The sequence below is a fragment of the Apis laboriosa genome, unplaced genomic scaffold, assembly GCF_014066325.1.
Source record: "Apis laboriosa isolate Shangri-la unplaced genomic scaffold, ASM1406632v1 scaffold12_cov154, whole genome shotgun sequence".
NCBI classification, from domain to species: domain Eukaryota; kingdom Metazoa; phylum Arthropoda; class Insecta; order Hymenoptera; family Apidae; genus Apis; species Apis laboriosa.
The window spans coordinates 456,318-474,091 of record NW_025221207.1 but is presented as its reverse complement, the minus strand read 5'-3'; the positions used below and the strand labels follow the sequence as shown (position 1 = coordinate 474,091).

Genomic DNA, 17,774 nt, shown 5'->3' with positions numbered 1-17,774 from the left:
ATTTTCATATTCAATACATTTAATGAAGTAAGTTTCAATAAATAAAATATAAATTAAAAAATAAAGGAAATTACGTATATTATATTATATATCGTATATACATATAGATTCAATCATGTGAAGTTAACTTGGAAAAAACATTTATATCAATAAAACTATTATAACATAAGAAAAATTTAAAAACTATATAGAATAAAAATATAAACTTATAATAATCTTTTTGTTTTCAACAATGTATTAATGTTAAGATTAATGTTACATATTGAAATATTTAAATGTTCAAATTTAACAATAATTATATAAAAATATTTAGTATAAATTTTTATCTATTATTTCAATTTTAAAAAAAGATTTTAGAATATTCATTTTAATTAAAAACTAATGAAATATAACTAAAATTACATGTATCACAATTGAATAAAATTTAATCAATTCAAAATTCAAAATCAAAATATATTTTAAAATTATTCAGAAGAATTAATATTGTAAAAATATAATTAATAAATATTTAGTTAATTAATTTATCTGTTATAAAAAGAATTTAAATTAAATAAATCGTATTTTTATAAAGAGTTAACGAATTTCATTTTAATGCTAATTATATACATATATATATATATATATTAAATTAAACATAAATACATAGATAGTACTAATTTAAAGTTTAGAATATTTATACATCATTTTCATAGTCTTTTGGATTTTTACGGTGCATTTTATGGTTTTCTTCAGTAGCCCATTCCATTATGACATAACTTAAAAGGAAAACTGCAATATAAAATAAAATATTTTAATAAGAATATATCATTAATTATAATATATCATTAATTTAATACTATTATAATCTGATAAGTTATATATTTAATCAAATAATTAATAAAAAATTCTTACAAGGTCCAGCAACTAAAATATTTGATCTGAGACGTTTTATCATTCTACCAGTAGCTTCACCTACTCCAGCAAAAGCTCTTTGTTCATGTGGACTAAGGCGAAAAAATGTAATACCACTTAGTTTTTTAAGATTTCCAAACTTCAATCCCATTTTCACAAAATTCTGAAAAAGAATTATATTAATATTTTAGAATATAAAAAAAACATAACCAAAAAACAGAATAAGTAATATTAAAAAAATCATCATAAATATAGAGATAGATAATTTATAAAAATAGATTTATTTATTTGAATTAATTATTAAATATTATTGTTATAAAAATCATAAAGTTATGTCAAAAGAAATAATTGTTTTCATGCAACTTACGTAATTTATGTTCTTCGATGTGAAACGTTACAAATCTCGAGAGATTTTGACACGTTTGAAGTAAGTACTATATTGCTAGATAGCATGTCTTCTTATCTTATATGTAACAGCGGTAAATTTAAATTATATGATGTAATAAAGATTTATATTAATTTTGATTTTTTAAAATAATAATTATAAATATTTGTATTAAAATTATACATTTAATAATAATAATTTATATATTACTTTGATGGAAAAAATTTATATGGAATATATGAGTGTATATATATATATATATATATATATATACACAATATATATTTTTATTGATTTGATATTTAAATAATAATATAAATGTTAACAATTTTAATATTTTAAATTAACAATTTATTGTGTAAATTAGAATAAAATTATATTTATTATATTTATATTTGTAATTAATTTTAAATATATAAAGTAATTACGATTTTTTTGTTTATAAACTTATAAATCAAGAATTAATAATTAGTTTGATTATATAATAACAATATATATTAACATTTCATAGGGAATTTTCGTTTTTGTTCATCATTCATACTTATAATTTTAGTCTATGCTTTTTTTACAATTTAAATATAATATTTTATCAAAAACATTATTATTAATGAATTGATTTTAATGTGTTTTCATATAAATTCTTAAGAATTTTTTGTATAAATAATTATTTATATATATTATTATATATATCTATGATATTAATTTTATATAAAAAAAGTAAATGAAAAGCTAGTGATCCATTTGATGCAAGGTGGCGCCACTATTGTATTATACTGAAGTAGGTACAAGGGAAGAAGAGGTATATGAAGCAAGGAATAGGACAGTTGCTCGTGTGCGAGGCTCCGCGTGATACCGTGGAAAGTGTGTATTGTGCATTTCGTGCGTATTGCATCCATACATTGTCAACTGCTTCTCACGAGGTACACAAATGCAGTTCATAAAGATGGTTAATCGAAGCACATTTCCAAATAAATTCTCGCAGCCGGTGACTGAGTAACAGTGTTAAACCTGACGCGAGGTCCTCACCCGCGTTAGGTGCGTGAGGGCCACCTATCCGCGTCCAAGCTGTGTCGAGTATTCAAGTCATGGTATCGAGGTTCGACACGAACTTCGGTTGTGAAGATTTTTTCGGGACTTATCGTTGCACCCAAGACATGGCTTGTGATCGTGGTGATTCGGACTTCGAGTTCATCATACCGCCAGAAGCGCCGGTCTTCGAACCGAGTATTGAGGAGTTTCACGACCCCCTTGGCTACATCGCAAAAATACGACCGATCGCAGAGAAGTCTGGCATTTGTAAGATCAAACCGCCGCCTGTGAGTAGATTCTTTTATAATGTCTATATCTATTTTTTTTCTTTACGCTTTCTCTTTTCTTTACATTATTATAGAAGGGCACATTGTATATGTATTTACTTGAAAGTAAAATTAAAGTAAATTAATAACTTGATATTTTTTATAATTGACAAACGTGCAGATATGCACATACGACCTCGTTTACGTACTATGACGCTTCCATACAACATCACAACTGTGACATCACAAAATAAATGAGTTCCTACGTAACATGTATTTATTTAAAAAAAATTATTTATTGATTAAAATTAATTTCTTAACTATAACATATTTTTATGTAAATATTAATAATTGTTCTTTTTTGTGTTCATGTTGAAAAGGTAGAGTTTGGCAAAAGTTATGATGTTTTTATGTTTGTCGACACAAGACAAGATAATATGATCAAAAGGGAAGAAAAGACTCCGATGTGTTATCTCGAGGGATTTTTATTTTGTTCTGTATACTAGTATATTAATATTTGTACCGATATTTCAAGCATATCAATATTGTTTCAACTGAGACATTAAAATTGGGAATGATAATTGGAATTATTAGAAAACAAAAAATTCGGAAATAAAATACGTTAGATACTCGTTTCATTGCGACATTAATATCGTTATAGCTAGAAGGTACGCTATGTAAAATGGCCGAGACAATCGAAACAATGTCACCTTAGCAAAATGTCTTGAAACCTTTCCGGAATTCTGTACGATATTCATGACAACGACGGAGAAAGCGCTATGATAATTACTAGCATTTGTGATTAATATTCCTAAGACAATTGCGTTATCGTTATATATTGATATATTTGATATGCACTCAAAAGTTATTACTACTTTTTTTTAAAAGTATGAGTAAGATGAGAAGTTTTTATATAAATAAATATTTTTAAGTTTTATCATATTGCAAGTTTTATAGAAACTTCTATATAGTTTGATCTCTTTCATTTTATATAATTCTTTTTTGTCTTAGCAAATTTTCATGTTTTACAAGATGAAAAGCAATGCGCAATATTATTAAAATTTTTTCGCTATCTATTTAAGGTAATATTGACTTTTTGTGAATTTTAATTTTTTAATTTAACTAATTTTCGTAAATTATTCGTTTGATTCATATCATCATTAGAATTGATTTGAGCCACCATTTTGATTTCACATATATAAAGAAAAATTTTACAATATAAGTTCTAAAATTATGCTCTAATTATAAATAGTAAAATAATAAACTTATTAAGAATTATTAATAATTTCAATACAAAATTCCAATACATATTGATTATTTTATTAATGATCATATAACGCGAATTTAAATAATTATTTAAAAATTATATATAAATTTAGTATTATAAAAATTATACAATCATTATGCATTTTAAGTGCATCATAAAAATTTATTTTTATATATTTAAAATTAGTATTTTTAATTATGAATCAAAATTTAATTTTGATTTGAATTTTTTTATTTAAGTGATTTGAAGATATTAAATTTTATAAATTCATATCAAAATTTTAAATATGGAGTATTACAATATTTTCAATTTTTTAATAAAGTGACATTTAAATTTTTAGTATATTTTTGTTATTCTAATAAGGATAGATTTATTATTTTTACTGATAATATTTTTCTTTTTATCGAACATATTTTGTTAATTCTTATAAAATTGATTTTCTTTGAAATAAAATAGTTACTTTTTGTTGACAAACCGGCTTTTTTAAATCTATCTGACAGCCTTAATCGAATGTTAATCTATTTATCTTTTCCATTACTCTTTAAAAAAATTCATATTTTGTAACGGGATGACGCCATTACGGAAATAACTATGGTCACGGCATTAAACGGTCGTCATATATGGAGAAAATCTTTGTAGTATTTACGTATTTTCAATTTGAAATGTAGCAAAATGCATCATTAATAATATATTTTATTGTTTATTATATTGGTATAATTACATGTTATAGTAAATACAATAGTTATAAATATTATTTAATTGCATCGAACTTGGTTGCATCTTTATTTTGACCGCTTTACGTATTTTATATTATGTGTTTTTAAAAAGTCAACAGATCTTACAATGGTATTGCGTCACGGAAGAGATGAAGCTACGAAAGCATTTATCGATTATTTAGACATATATATTTATGTTATACTATATTCATCAATAAGTTCTTAATATTTTAGAATAATAAATAAAATAAAACATAGTAATTTTTTTTTTTGTTTTTTTATGTTACACGAATATCAATAGAAAATTTGTAATTTGTAATATTTTTATTACTATATTGCATATTACAAATTTATATTTTGTTAAGCTAATTAAATCTGAAGACTTATAAGTATTATTATATATATACTTAATTCGCGAGATATATTATTTGTGTTCTTTTTTATATTAATTTAGATATTTAAATTTAATATATTATACATTAAAAATTATAAATTTATAACATATGTTTAAAAATATTAAAATTATAAAAAAATAAATAAAAGATATATACACTTTTGTTTTATGTACTACATTAAATTTATTTTATTAATTATTTTTATATATTTGCTATTAATTTATTATGACTTTATATTATTATTATTATATTATTTACTAATTCTTAATTCTATGTAATAATACTATATTACTATTATGATTTTATATCTAATATTAATATATTTTGTACAAGTAAAAAGAAACAATATATGGAAATAAATTTCTTTTCTTTCTTCTTTAGAATTGGCAGCCACCATTTGCTGTTGATGTTGATAAATTCAAATTCGTTCCAAGAATACAAAGACTAAATGAATTAGAGGCAAAGACTAGGATAAAGCTTAATTTTTTGGATCAAATTGCAAAATTTTGGGAACTTCAAGGTTCATCTTTAAAAATTCCTCTTGTTGAACGCAAAGCTCTTGATTTATATTCTTTACATAAGATAGTCACTGATGAAGGTTTGTTTATTTAATTCTTTATATTTAATTGAAATATTGATATATTAATTAAATATTATTTTTAGGTGGAATTGATACAGTAACGAGGGAAAGAAGATGGGCAAAAATTGCAAATAAATTGGGTTATCCTTCTGGACGCAGTGTTGGAAGTATTCTAAAAAATCATTATGAACGTATTTTATATCCATTTGATGTCTTTAAACAAGGAAAGACATTGACAGATATAGTAAGTTTTTTTTTGTTATAAATTGTTTTTTTAAATCAATGTACATGTTTTTTGTATGTTAAATTATACAGAAAATTGAACCAGATTCTAATGTGAATGAGAAAAAAGATCGAGATTATAAACCACATGGAATTATATCACGTCAACAAATTAAACCTCCAACTGAGAAATTCTCACGTCGGTCAAAAAGATTTAGTGGTCAAGAAGAAAAACAGGAAGTATCTATTAAACAAGAAGATTGTAAAGAAGAATGTGATTCTGATAATGATTGTAAAGATGGAATTAAAAATAAACAATATGATGATAAAGATAATAGTAAAGAACTTAAAAAATTACAATTTTATGGAGCTGGTCCAAAAATGGCTGGATTTAATACCAAAGAAGGAAAAAAATCTAATAAAACTAGAGGTGTAAAACTTGTTTATGAAGTTGATCCAGTAAGTAACATATTATACATTATTTGATTATGATTTATATTTATAAAAATTATTTTTTTTTCAATTTATATATATATTTTTATATATATATTTTTATAGTTGGCAAAATACATATGTCATAATTGTGGAAGAGGTGACAATGAAGAAAACATGCTTTTATGTGATGGATGTGATGATAGTTATCATACTTTTTGTCTTATGCCACCATTGACAGAAATACCAAAAGGTGATTGGAGATGTCCAAAATGTGTTGCTGAAGAAGTTTCTAAGCCAATGGAAGCATTTGGATTTGAACAAGCACAAAGAGAATATACTCTTCAACAATTTGGAGAAATGGCTGATCAATTTAAAAGCGATTATTTTAATATGCCTGTACATGTATGTCATCTAAAGCACAAAAAAATATAATATGATTGTAAATATTTTATATTTTATATTTTATATTTATTTTATATTTTTTTAGATGGTGCCAACATCATTAGTAGAAAAAGAATTTTGGCGAATAGTTTCTTCAATTGATGAAGATGTAACGGTTGAATATGGAGCAGATTTACATACAATGGATCATGGATCTGGATTTCCAACAAAAACTAGCGTTAATTTATTTACATGTGATCAAGAATATGCTGAATCTTCATGGAACTTAAATAATTTACCTGTTTTACGTGGAAGTGTCTTAGGTCACATTAATGCTGATATTAGTGGTATGAAAGTACCATGGATGTATGTTGGAATGTGTTTTGCAACTTTTTGTTGGCATAATGAGGACCATTGGAGTTACTCCATTAATTATTTACATTGGGGAGAACCAAAAACATGGTATGGTGTACCTGGTTCTCAAGCAGAAAGATTTGAACAATCAATGAAATCAGCTGCACCAGAATTGTTTCATAGTCAACCTGATTTACTTCATCAATTGGTTACTATCATGAATCCAAATATTTTAACAAATGAAGGTAATACAAAATTATTCTTATTTGTTTGTTTTGTTATTATGAAATATTATATTAATTAATCATTAATATTTATATTTGGTTTTTTAGGTGTTCCAGTATTCAGGACTGATCAACATGCAGGGGAATTTGTAGTGACATTTCCAAGAGCATATCATGCAGGTTTTAATCAAGGATACAATTTTGCTGAAGCTGTAAATTTTGCTCCCGCTGATTGGGTATATTATCATTCTAAGTTTTTATAGTAATAATATATATATATATATATATAAATTTATATTTAGTTTATACTGTTTATATCTATATATTTTGTTTAATAGCTTAAAATTGGACGAGAATGTATAACGCATTATTCGAATTTAAGACGATTTTGTGTATTTTCTCATGATGAATTAGTATGCAAAATGTCATTGGATCCAGATTCATTAGATATAGGAATTGCAACTGCAACTTATCATGATATGCTTCAAATGGTAGATGATGAGAAAAAGCTACGAAAAAATTTGCTGGAATGGGTAAGTATATTAATATTTATTACATTTTTTAGATAATAATTGAATGTTTTTTAACTTTGTTATATATATTAGAAATGTATATTTAAAATGAAATATCTATATATTATATACATAAATTATAATTAATATATGTAATTATGTTATTAATTATTGTAAGCATTTTATTTTTTATTTATTAAAATTTAAAAATTTTTTATCATAAATATTTAAATATTAGTATCAAATTTATTTTTTTACTTAGATTATAATTTTAAATGTAAAAACTAATATATTTAGGTCAAATAGTATAGTATATGCTGAAACATTCCCTCACAAACTTATACATACATTACATGCATACGTTGGCACACACATAATTGTAACCATGCGGGCACACGCGGTGAAAGACGTGTATGCGGTTGATATTACCAACCATTGGATATCGTAGTTTCACTGTCGACATTATAATCGTCGTTAATGACTTCATATTTTGTTATTTTTGGTTAGCTTGCAGTCCTATCTTTAAAATACTTTTTTAGTGCGATCGTTCTTTAGTTATCAACCTTGACTTGTTGATACCTATTTGGTGTGTCTCTGATCTTGATTATATAACTTTCATTGGTGAATAGAGGTTATGTTTTTAAAGTTTTGCCATGATGCTAAACAGGCATTATATTTTTTCATTATATTTTCATTTAAAAAGTTTTATAATTTTTTTTAAATTTTATTGAAAAATATTAGTTATCATTTTTAAATAAATTGTATATTTGCAAAAATTTTTTTTATCTTAGTTTATTTGCCCACAGATGGATACATGTGTTTCATTGTTAATCTCATTCCGCGTAATATTTTTAATATTTTTTTTTAAAATGTAAGAATGACGAATTGTTTTATAAATGATGTTTGTGTTAAAAACTATATTTTTCAGGGTGTAACAGAAGCAGAACGAGAAGCATTTGAACTTTTGCCGGATGATGAGAGACAGTGTGAAGCGTGCAAAACAACTTGTTTTTTAAGTGCAGTTACATGTTCATGCCAAAGTTCTCAATTAGTTTGTTTAAGACATTTCACAGAACTTTGTGATTGTCCTCCAGAAAAACATACATTACGTTATCGTTATACTTTAGACGAATTACCAATTATGCTACAAAAATTAAAATTAAAAGCAGAGTCATTTGACTCATGGGTAACAAAAGTAAAAGAGGCAATGGATCCTGATAAAAAAAATGATAAAATTGAATTAAATGAATTAAAAGAACTTCTAAATGAAGCAGAAAGTAAAAAATTTCCAGAAAGTGAATTGCTTACAGCTTTAACAACTGCTGTGCAGGATGCTGAAAAGTGTGCAAGTGTTGCACAACAACTTTTGAATAATAAACAACGTACCAGGTATTATGAAGCTTTTTAATTTCTATTCATGATAAATGTTATTATTTGTATTAAATAAAATTATTTGAACTCTTTTATAACTCTTTTATATTTTTATAGAACCAGACAATCCGTTGAAACTAAATACAAGCTTACAGTAGAAGAATTAACTCTTTTCTATAAAGAAATAACAAATTTATGTTGTGAACTTAAAGAATCTGATGGGATAAAATTTATACTTGATCAAGTATTACAATTTCAAAAGGAAGCAGAAGAATTAGAATGTAAAGATGATTGTAATATTGAACAGTTAGAAAAATGCATTGACTTTGGAGATTCTATTTGTATTGAACTACCTCAACTTATACGTTTAAAACATGTAAGTAATATATTAATATATTTACTTTTTTAAAAATATAAATTCTTATTTTATATATTTTATAATTAAATATCTGTTTTAATTTATATAATTTAAAGAAATTAGCACAAATACAATGGCTTGAGGAAGTAAAATCTATTCAAGAAGATCCAAAATCTATACATCGTGATGATTTAGCAAAATTAATTGAAAAGGGTATGACAATGCCTCCTAACTTAAATATAGAAAATACTCTTTCAGACTTGCAAGCATTAATGCTTGCAATTGATAATTGGGAAGAGAAAGCAAAGTTATATCTTCATACAAAAAATAGACAAACTATTGCATCTCTTGAAGAATTTATCCATGAAGCTGATAAGGTGGAAGCTTATTTACCAAGTTTAGATGTTCTTCAAGATACACTGAATAAAGCAAAAAATTGGACAAAAATGATGGAAGAAATACAAGCAAGAGATAATTTTCCATATTACAATACATTAGATGATCAAATTAAAAAAGGCAGAAATATTCCATTGCATCTAGATGCTCTTCCTATTTTAGAATCTACACTTTCACAAGCAAAAACTTGGAAAGAAAGAACAGCACGAACATTCCTAAGGAAAAATTCACATTATACTTTAATGGAAGCTTTGTCACCACGAATTGGAGTTGGTATACAAGCATTAAAAGCTAAGAAAAATAAAAATGAAGATTCTGTAGGACCTGTCTTTGTCTGTGATACAAAATTGGATGATTCCAATGATTCGGCAACCATTGTAGCTGCGTTTAAATTAGCTGAACAACGTGAAATGGAAGCAATGCGAAATTTGAGAGAAAGAAATTTAATGAAAACTGAAATAGATGATTCAAGATATTGCGTTTGTCGTCGACCAAGGTTTGGACTCATGCTTCAATGTGAGCTTTGTAAAGATTGGTTTCATTGTAAGTAATATTTTTTCTTTATAATAAATATAGATATTAAATAATTGAATTTAATTATAATTTTTAATTGAAATATATTGTTATAATTTTAGCAAATTGTGTACCTTTGCCAAAGACATCGTATAAAGGAAAATTTCCAATGTCAAGGGAAATTAAATTTTTATGTCCGTGTTGTTTACGTTCACGGCGACCACGGTTAGAAACAATTTTGGCTCTTTTAGTTAGCCTCCAAAAAATTCCGATTCGTTTACCAGAAGGTGAGGCATTACAATGTTTAACGGAACGTGCAATGAATTGGCAGGTGAGTTTCGCATAATAATTAAGATTAATGAATCATATTATAATATGTAATGATATACATAATATACATAGTATACATACATCGAATAGGATCGAGCCCGACAAGCATTAGCTACGGATGAAATCTCATCAGCATTAGCAAAATTATCTGTGCTATCACAAAAATTAGTAGAAGCAGCAGCAAGAGAAAAGACAGAAAAGATCATCAGCAGTGAATTAAAAAAAGCAGCAAATAATCCTGAATTACATCAGAGAGTACAAGCAATAGCACCGCTTAGTGGTGTACATTCAGATGATAGTGCACTTAGTACTGCGGTATGTTTAGTCGTCTTTGTATAATATTATATATTAGAATATAGCACGATATCTAAGGTATATATATTTTATATGTAATTGAATATATAATATCATATATTTCAGGATGATGATGATGATGTTGTTACTATTGATGATGATGAACCAAGTTGTAGTACATTTAACAGTAACGAACATGCATATTCTTATAGTAAGTTCTTAATCATAATAAAAATTAAATAATGTAAACGAAGATTCATAATATTTATATTTTATTTTTCAGTATCCAAAATTCAACGTAAAACGCAATCAAACGATACAACAGAAGTTGCTGTTGTACTTTCACAAACAGCAAGGTTACGTTTAGAAGAATTAATGATGGAAGGCGATTTATTAGAAGTTGCACTTGATGAAACGCAACATATTTGGCGTATATTAAGTCATACAAATAGTCCGAGTACAGTTCGAAAATATGCATCATATGAAGAAGTTCAAACTAATTTGAATCAAGATATAAAAGATGTTAAAAAACGCGGAAGAAAAAGAAAATCCGATGAATTTGAATTACTGAAAAAACTTGGAAGACAAAAAATGGAAGAGAAAAATTTAGCTAAACGCAAAGGACTACAGAAGGAAAAAAAATCGGCAGGTTCTCCAGTGCCTATAAAACGTGGACCTCGAAAAGTATTTAAATTTATAAATATAATTTATCTTAAATTAAGATTTATGAATAATATTTTTAATATTATTTTTAAATAAAATGAAAATTGAATTTTACTTTGATTTCAATATAAATTTTAGATGAAACGCAAAGAAGGTGAAGAAGGTCCAAAGAAAAGAGGTGGTAATAGAAAAAAAACTAAACAGGATACTTCAGATGAAGAAGATGATTGTGCGGCTGTCAATTGTTTGCGACCTGGCGGTAGGAAAATATTTTAATATAAATATAATAAAAATATAATAATATAATTATTATATCCTATATATTCTATATATTATATAGTGTTTTATATATTTATATTTATGTAGGTAGAGAAGTTGATTGGGTACAGTGTGATGGCGGCTGTGAAGGTTGGTTTCATATGCACTGTGTTGGATTAGATCGTACAGAAATTGCAGAGGAGGATGATTACATATGTAGTAATTGTAAGGAGGCAGAGCATAGCTCAGTGGTAAGTTTATATTGATATGTTTGGAATCGTTATAACTTTTATATTAAATAAGTTTATTCATGTTCATTAGTATTGTATAAAGTAGGAAACATTTTTAGCTGCTTAGTGGTCTTATTAATCTTCTCTTTATGTAGTATTTTGATTATTCAGAATTTTAATTATTTCCCAATTTTTGATTTCAGTTATTTGATGTTTTAAGTTTTTTTATTTGCTAAGTAGTGTATGATATAGTTTTAGTGCAATATTTCTTTTGTGTTGTCTATACTGTAGTCAAGAGCGCCAGATCCCCTAGCTGAATCATTAGGCCTGGATGCACTTCTTTCCCTTTCTCAATCTCAGGGATACCAGGGCACAGATAGTGAAGCAGACATTCAAGAAACCACATCCTTCGTCAGGACTTACTAGTCTACTTTGCCTTGTTAGCTCTGTACAAGGCTAGGATGTTTATCAATTTCAAGTCATTTAGACTGGGAATTTACACAGTCCGACAATTAATGTTACCTACAATCATCGTTCAGTCAGTTGGTACTGCAGATTATCAGATGCCGTTTGATTACTATTGCGAGCGGATATTGGAGATAAAGTATTATAATGCAGTCGGATTGTAATCTTTACGACTATGAATATTATTTTTTTATTTTGATTTGATATGCTTTGCAAAGCTATCATTTTTTGTATGTATTATATTGCATTGTATTTTATTTTTCTAAGATAAAACAGATATTTATCAAGATTTATTGTTCAAGCACAATACATTTATACTCAAGAAAAATTAATTTCATGCATTGATATTTAATGTTAATTTATAACATTAAAACCTGCTTGCTTTTATCCAGAATAATATGTTAATTATGAATTAAGTACACGATTCCAATTGAAAACAAATCTTCTAAATCGTATTACATATTATACAGAACAGGTATCGCGGATGAACCGTGATATACTACTTTGTGGTTTATATGAGGTTTTAGAAAATAGATATTTTGCATCCCATTATAATTTTTACTTCTTATCTCGTGCTGCGATTGTTGATGGAAAAGAAAATACAGAGACCAATGACTGTTAAGTAATAATGATATGCGTTAACATTATTTATATAATATGATAGTGTGAATGTATACTTTTCATATGTAAAATATGAAAAGATATAGAAAAACTAAGGGAAGGAAAGAAGAGTATAATTTGACCTAATGATTTGGGCGATCTATGTTGAGAGAAAAATTAGCGATGGCGATAAATATGTGACAAAGAAAAGTCATCTCAGATTATTTCTATTTAAAGGAAGATTCCGTCGGTTTTTGTATCGGCTTTTTATTGTAATGGTGCAAGAGAACTTCTTTTGCGCTAAAATAGTATGTACAGATAGACTGAGATATGTGTGTATTAAGATACGGATATTATACATATATACATAAGAAATTAGATTGAAACGTAGAAATAAGTTACAATTTGTATAAAGAAAGAATTGACACGCAGATACATAGCATATCTATCTTCTTGAAACAATTTAATTGGAATTTATTGGATTTTGGACCAGAGTGTACAACTTATGTAATTTGTAAGTTGCAAGTTATCTGATTTTCATTTTATATCACATTCATTTTTTGTCATGAATACTTAGACAAATGTTTTATATTGTGATATGATTGATATCAGTGAAAAACTTCCGAATGGCCTAAAAAATATACATTATATAATGTAAAATCTACTTGTAGTATTGTAAAACATTAATTTTATAATTTCAACTGGTTAACATATAAAAATACTTGTTTTAATTTTTCTGTGACTATATTACATTTCGTAATATTTAATATGTTGATGATTTATACTTTGGTATGCTCATAATTTCATTTTATACACTCAACATTAATTTGAGTTATAAATATTTAAAACTGATTACTAACTATCCTACATTAATTCCTGCATTATTAACATTCACATTCACATGATGTAATGCATCAATGTAGTATAATTAAAGCTTACTTATTATTTTGTACATTAAAGTATTATAAAATCTCTAAACGTTATAAAAACTTATACTATATATATAATGATAAGTATATTCCGTAATAAATCGTTTTATAAATGTTGTAAATGTTATAAATATGGATCTCATTCTTGATAAAACAAAATTGAAAAAGTAAGAAATATATCACTATTATTGAAGTGAATAAATTATGCGATGTAATTTGTGTATCTAATGTTAACTCTGGTACAAAACCATGTTTCATGTATTAGTTGATATCTACGTTTTTTAGTTATTTTTTAATGTAATGTTGATTTTTCTTTTTTCTTTTTCTTTTTTCTTTTTTTTTTCTTTTTTTTTTTTCTTTTTTTTTTTCTTTTCTTTTTTTCTTTTTTTTTATATATATAGTCCATTTTACTTTCGTGCAAAAATGTTATATGCGTGTCTCTCTCTATTAATATGATTTTTCGCACGATATACCAAGAAAAAAAGATATCTTTATATAGATATCTTTATGTAAAAAAGATATCTTTATTGTGAGTTTATGAAATTGTGCTAGCAGTACAAGAAATTTTGTATAATTACTTGTTAAAAAAAAACCAGATAATTGATCATTGAGTTTTTACATAAACTAAAACTATAAATGTATGTTATGTATGGGATGACACGACATATACAGTGTGTTTTAAATATTTGCATATCGAAACATACCATGTGTATCGTCGGTGTTAGCATGATATGAATTTTGTTAACGAATCTATTATTAGTGATCGTTAAAAGATAATGATTGTTCTATTAATTCTGTTAACAGAATTCATTTTATTATAATGATAAGAAAATAATTAAACTAATATGCATCATCAACGATTAACATGTTACGTTTTCATTTAAAACAGACTGTAAGTCAAAGAATCGATAAGACATTATGTGTACACACATATATTTTTGTACAGATACAAAAAGGTTCAATAATCTCTTTGATTATTGCTCCGGGATACGCGGGAATGCAGTGAATTTCTAACGATAGTGTGTTTTCTGTATTATGAGATGAAGTATGAATTTCATTTGTTTTTTTGTTTTCGTAATAAAAATTATATATATACGTATATATATTATATATATATGTATACATATGTACGTACATTGGTTAATGTATTTTATACAAGGTACTTAGAATTATTTTTATTAAAAATGATAAACATTAAAAAAAAAAAAAGAAAAAAAGAAAGAAATGAATAATAAATTTGTGTGCTTTATATGATGGTACACTATCATTAAAAATACATTGTGATTAATGACATGAAAGAAAGATTGAAACTGCGTGATCATTCGTAGAGTTTTTTTCAAAATGAACATATTTAAATACACTTTATCATAAAATATCAGTTTACACTATATTAATACTGATCATTCGTTTGGCATAATATAAGGCAAGTGCCTGTGTTTTCAAAAAATTGTACTAATTATCAGAAAGAAAACAAATTAATTAACTTTTCTTAATCTTCTTTATAATCAGAACAATTTGTCTAATACTGATTTCGGTTTTTTTTAATGAAATATTTACATAATTTGCATTCAATAATAAATTAAAATTCATTGAATCTATAAAAAAAAATACTATTATATAAAAGAAAAAATATTATACTTTGATGAAATCATTTTTGTAAATTAAATTTGTAATTAGATACTATTGGTTTTACATGTAACATGAAGTTCAGTTGAAATTAATTTTAACATTTATTTTGATCAGTAAACATATTTTTTAAAAATTGCTACTATAAGTTTTATATAAGATATCTTAAATATGAATTGTAATTTCACTTAAAATTTTTGTTTTGCTATTATTGTTCAAATTCTTGTTCATGACATTCTGTTTATTTTTGTGCTAATTAATATTTATTTTTTGTGATTCTAAAATGTTAACTCTAATTTAATTTTCTTTAATTTATATATAATGATTACTTACTATGAATTAGATAGTTCGTATTCATTCAAATAATACAGTAAAAACATGTTACTTAATTTCCAATGCACTATTGTTAGTAATCGTCTTTATATTAAACTCGATTGTTTCTTTGTTTCTTTTTGTTCAATGTATTGCAAACGCGTTTATATCAAATGTGTTTTAGTTATTCCAAACTTCACCTCGCAAAAAAACAAATCCTTTAATTCCACCAAAAATTTAGTCGATAAAGAGAATGATTATCGTATATCTTATATTTATTACATTTTTATCTACTTGTTTTTTTTTTTTTTTTTTTTTTTTTTTTTTTTTTTTTTTTTTTTTTTTTTTTTTTTTTTTTTGAGATTGTTTTCGAAACTAATTCCTTCATAAGGAAAGCTTCCAACGAATACGATCCTTTGTCATCATAACTTGCGTAAATAACTATTTTATTGTATAACACAGATATATTGTTTATTTCCTTTATATACAAATCATTTTAGACAGAAATATTTATGAGACAGTAAATGTAATTTAGGGCTAAGTAGTGTTTAAAATAGTCTTTATTTGTAAGATTATATCACTTTGATTTCCGATATAAATATATTAAATGTAAATGTGTATACGTACATTCAATACCATAAATTGCTTTTTCTTTCTCATTGTTTTGTATTTAAAATGGATAAAACAGATAAAATATTAGAAGAGTACAAATTTTTAATGTTACGTCCAAATAATGATCGCATTGTAATTAATTTAAGCAAATGCATTATCAAATATTTAAGAAATTTTTTGTCAAATAACTAAGTCATTACTGATTTTCCGTGATGTAACATTATTATAAAAGGGGGCGATGTCCGTCGAAGTATATTCGTGTAACTGGTGGGAGAGATAGAATGTCAATAAAGAGCAGCGGAACATGAAAGTTGGGGGAGACATGAATTTCTCGTTTATATGACGCACAACGGGAAGTTGAGCAAGCCTCGTCGAAAGAAGATTTATGTTTGTGTAGGATAGAGCTTTCGGCAAAAGTAATATTTCAGACGTTAGAAGAAAGATTAGACTGTGAATATCATTTTCAGATGAATATTAAACTTTGCTAGGAATGACAATTTATAATATGACGAATTTAATTTTTTAATATTTTTTTGTACAAATTAATTTTGTATATAAAAATTTTGTTTTGTTGATAACAATGATTTCTATTTTAATAACAATAATTAATTATTTAACATTGATAATATTATTAATTATTTAATATAAGTACATTAAATAAGTAGTAAGTAGATTAAATCAGAGTAATTTAAATATTATTCATAAATGCATGAGAGAATTATATTACTTTGTTTATTCATTTAATGGCGAATTTTAATATCAAATTAAGCATGGAAATAGACTCTATGTCATATCAATAAATGACTCAACTTTTGCTCCTAATGATTTATAGTACGTCTCTTACACACATTGCGCATACAAAAAATGATTCACTACCGCGAGATTTTATTATCCATTTCCATTTGTAAAGTTTAACACTGGCGATTCATCAGTCTTGTATTTATTCGCGACATCTTCATTTTCATTTGTATACTTTCGATGGCTAAATACATTATATTTTAAAATTGTATTTCAATCAAGTTCAAAAGATAAAGTTTTATGATCACTTCCATTTTATTAAAAAATAAAGATGTTCAACGACCAAACGAATTATAGTTATCCAATCAGACATTCCATTTTGATATTTTAATTCGAATCGATACAAAATATAATTATTAACA

The 17,774-nt window shown here is 25.2% G+C and overlaps 2 protein-coding genes across 3 annotated transcripts; one reads left to right on the top strand and one right to left on the bottom strand.

Annotated features, from left to right (window-relative positions):
• Nucleotides 1-560: 560 nt before the first annotated feature.
• LOC122720527 (cytochrome b-c1 complex subunit 8) lies at nucleotides 561-1,378 on the bottom strand. The gene is made up of 3 exons (XM_043947294.1): nucleotides 1,259-1,378; nucleotides 892-1,054; nucleotides 561-768 (listed from the first exon to the last, which is right to left on the bottom strand). Exons 2-3 carry the CDS (start codon nucleotides 1,040-1,042, stop codon nucleotides 674-676), a joined length of 246 nt encoding a protein of 81 aa, XP_043803229.1. The 5' UTR covers nucleotides 1,043-1,054; nucleotides 1,259-1,378; the 3' UTR covers nucleotides 561-673.
• A 739-nt stretch (nucleotides 1,379-2,117) lies between these two features.
• On the top strand, nucleotides 2,118-15,555 carry LOC122720465 (lysine-specific demethylase lid). Of its 2 annotated transcripts, none has more exons than XM_043947210.1 (18): nucleotides 2,118-2,592; nucleotides 5,331-5,547; nucleotides 5,613-5,773; nucleotides 5,845-6,210; nucleotides 6,310-6,588; nucleotides 6,674-7,166; nucleotides 7,254-7,381; nucleotides 7,484-7,678; nucleotides 8,586-9,046; nucleotides 9,146-9,404; nucleotides 9,503-10,325; nucleotides 10,418-10,626; nucleotides 10,716-10,940; nucleotides 11,046-11,130; nucleotides 11,203-11,603; nucleotides 11,721-11,841; nucleotides 11,949-12,091; nucleotides 12,431-15,555. In XM_043947210.1, exons 1-18 carry the CDS (start codon nucleotides 2,362-2,364, stop codon nucleotides 12,494-12,496), a joined length of 4,863 nt encoding a protein of 1,620 aa, XP_043803145.1. In that variant the 5' UTR covers nucleotides 2,118-2,361; the 3' UTR covers nucleotides 12,497-15,555. The 2 variants fall into 2 exon arrangements, with proteins under 2 accessions (XP_043803145.1, XP_043803144.1); XM_043947209.1 differs by having other exon boundaries at nucleotides 12,362-15,555.
• Nucleotides 15,556-17,774: the final 2,219 nt, after the last annotated feature.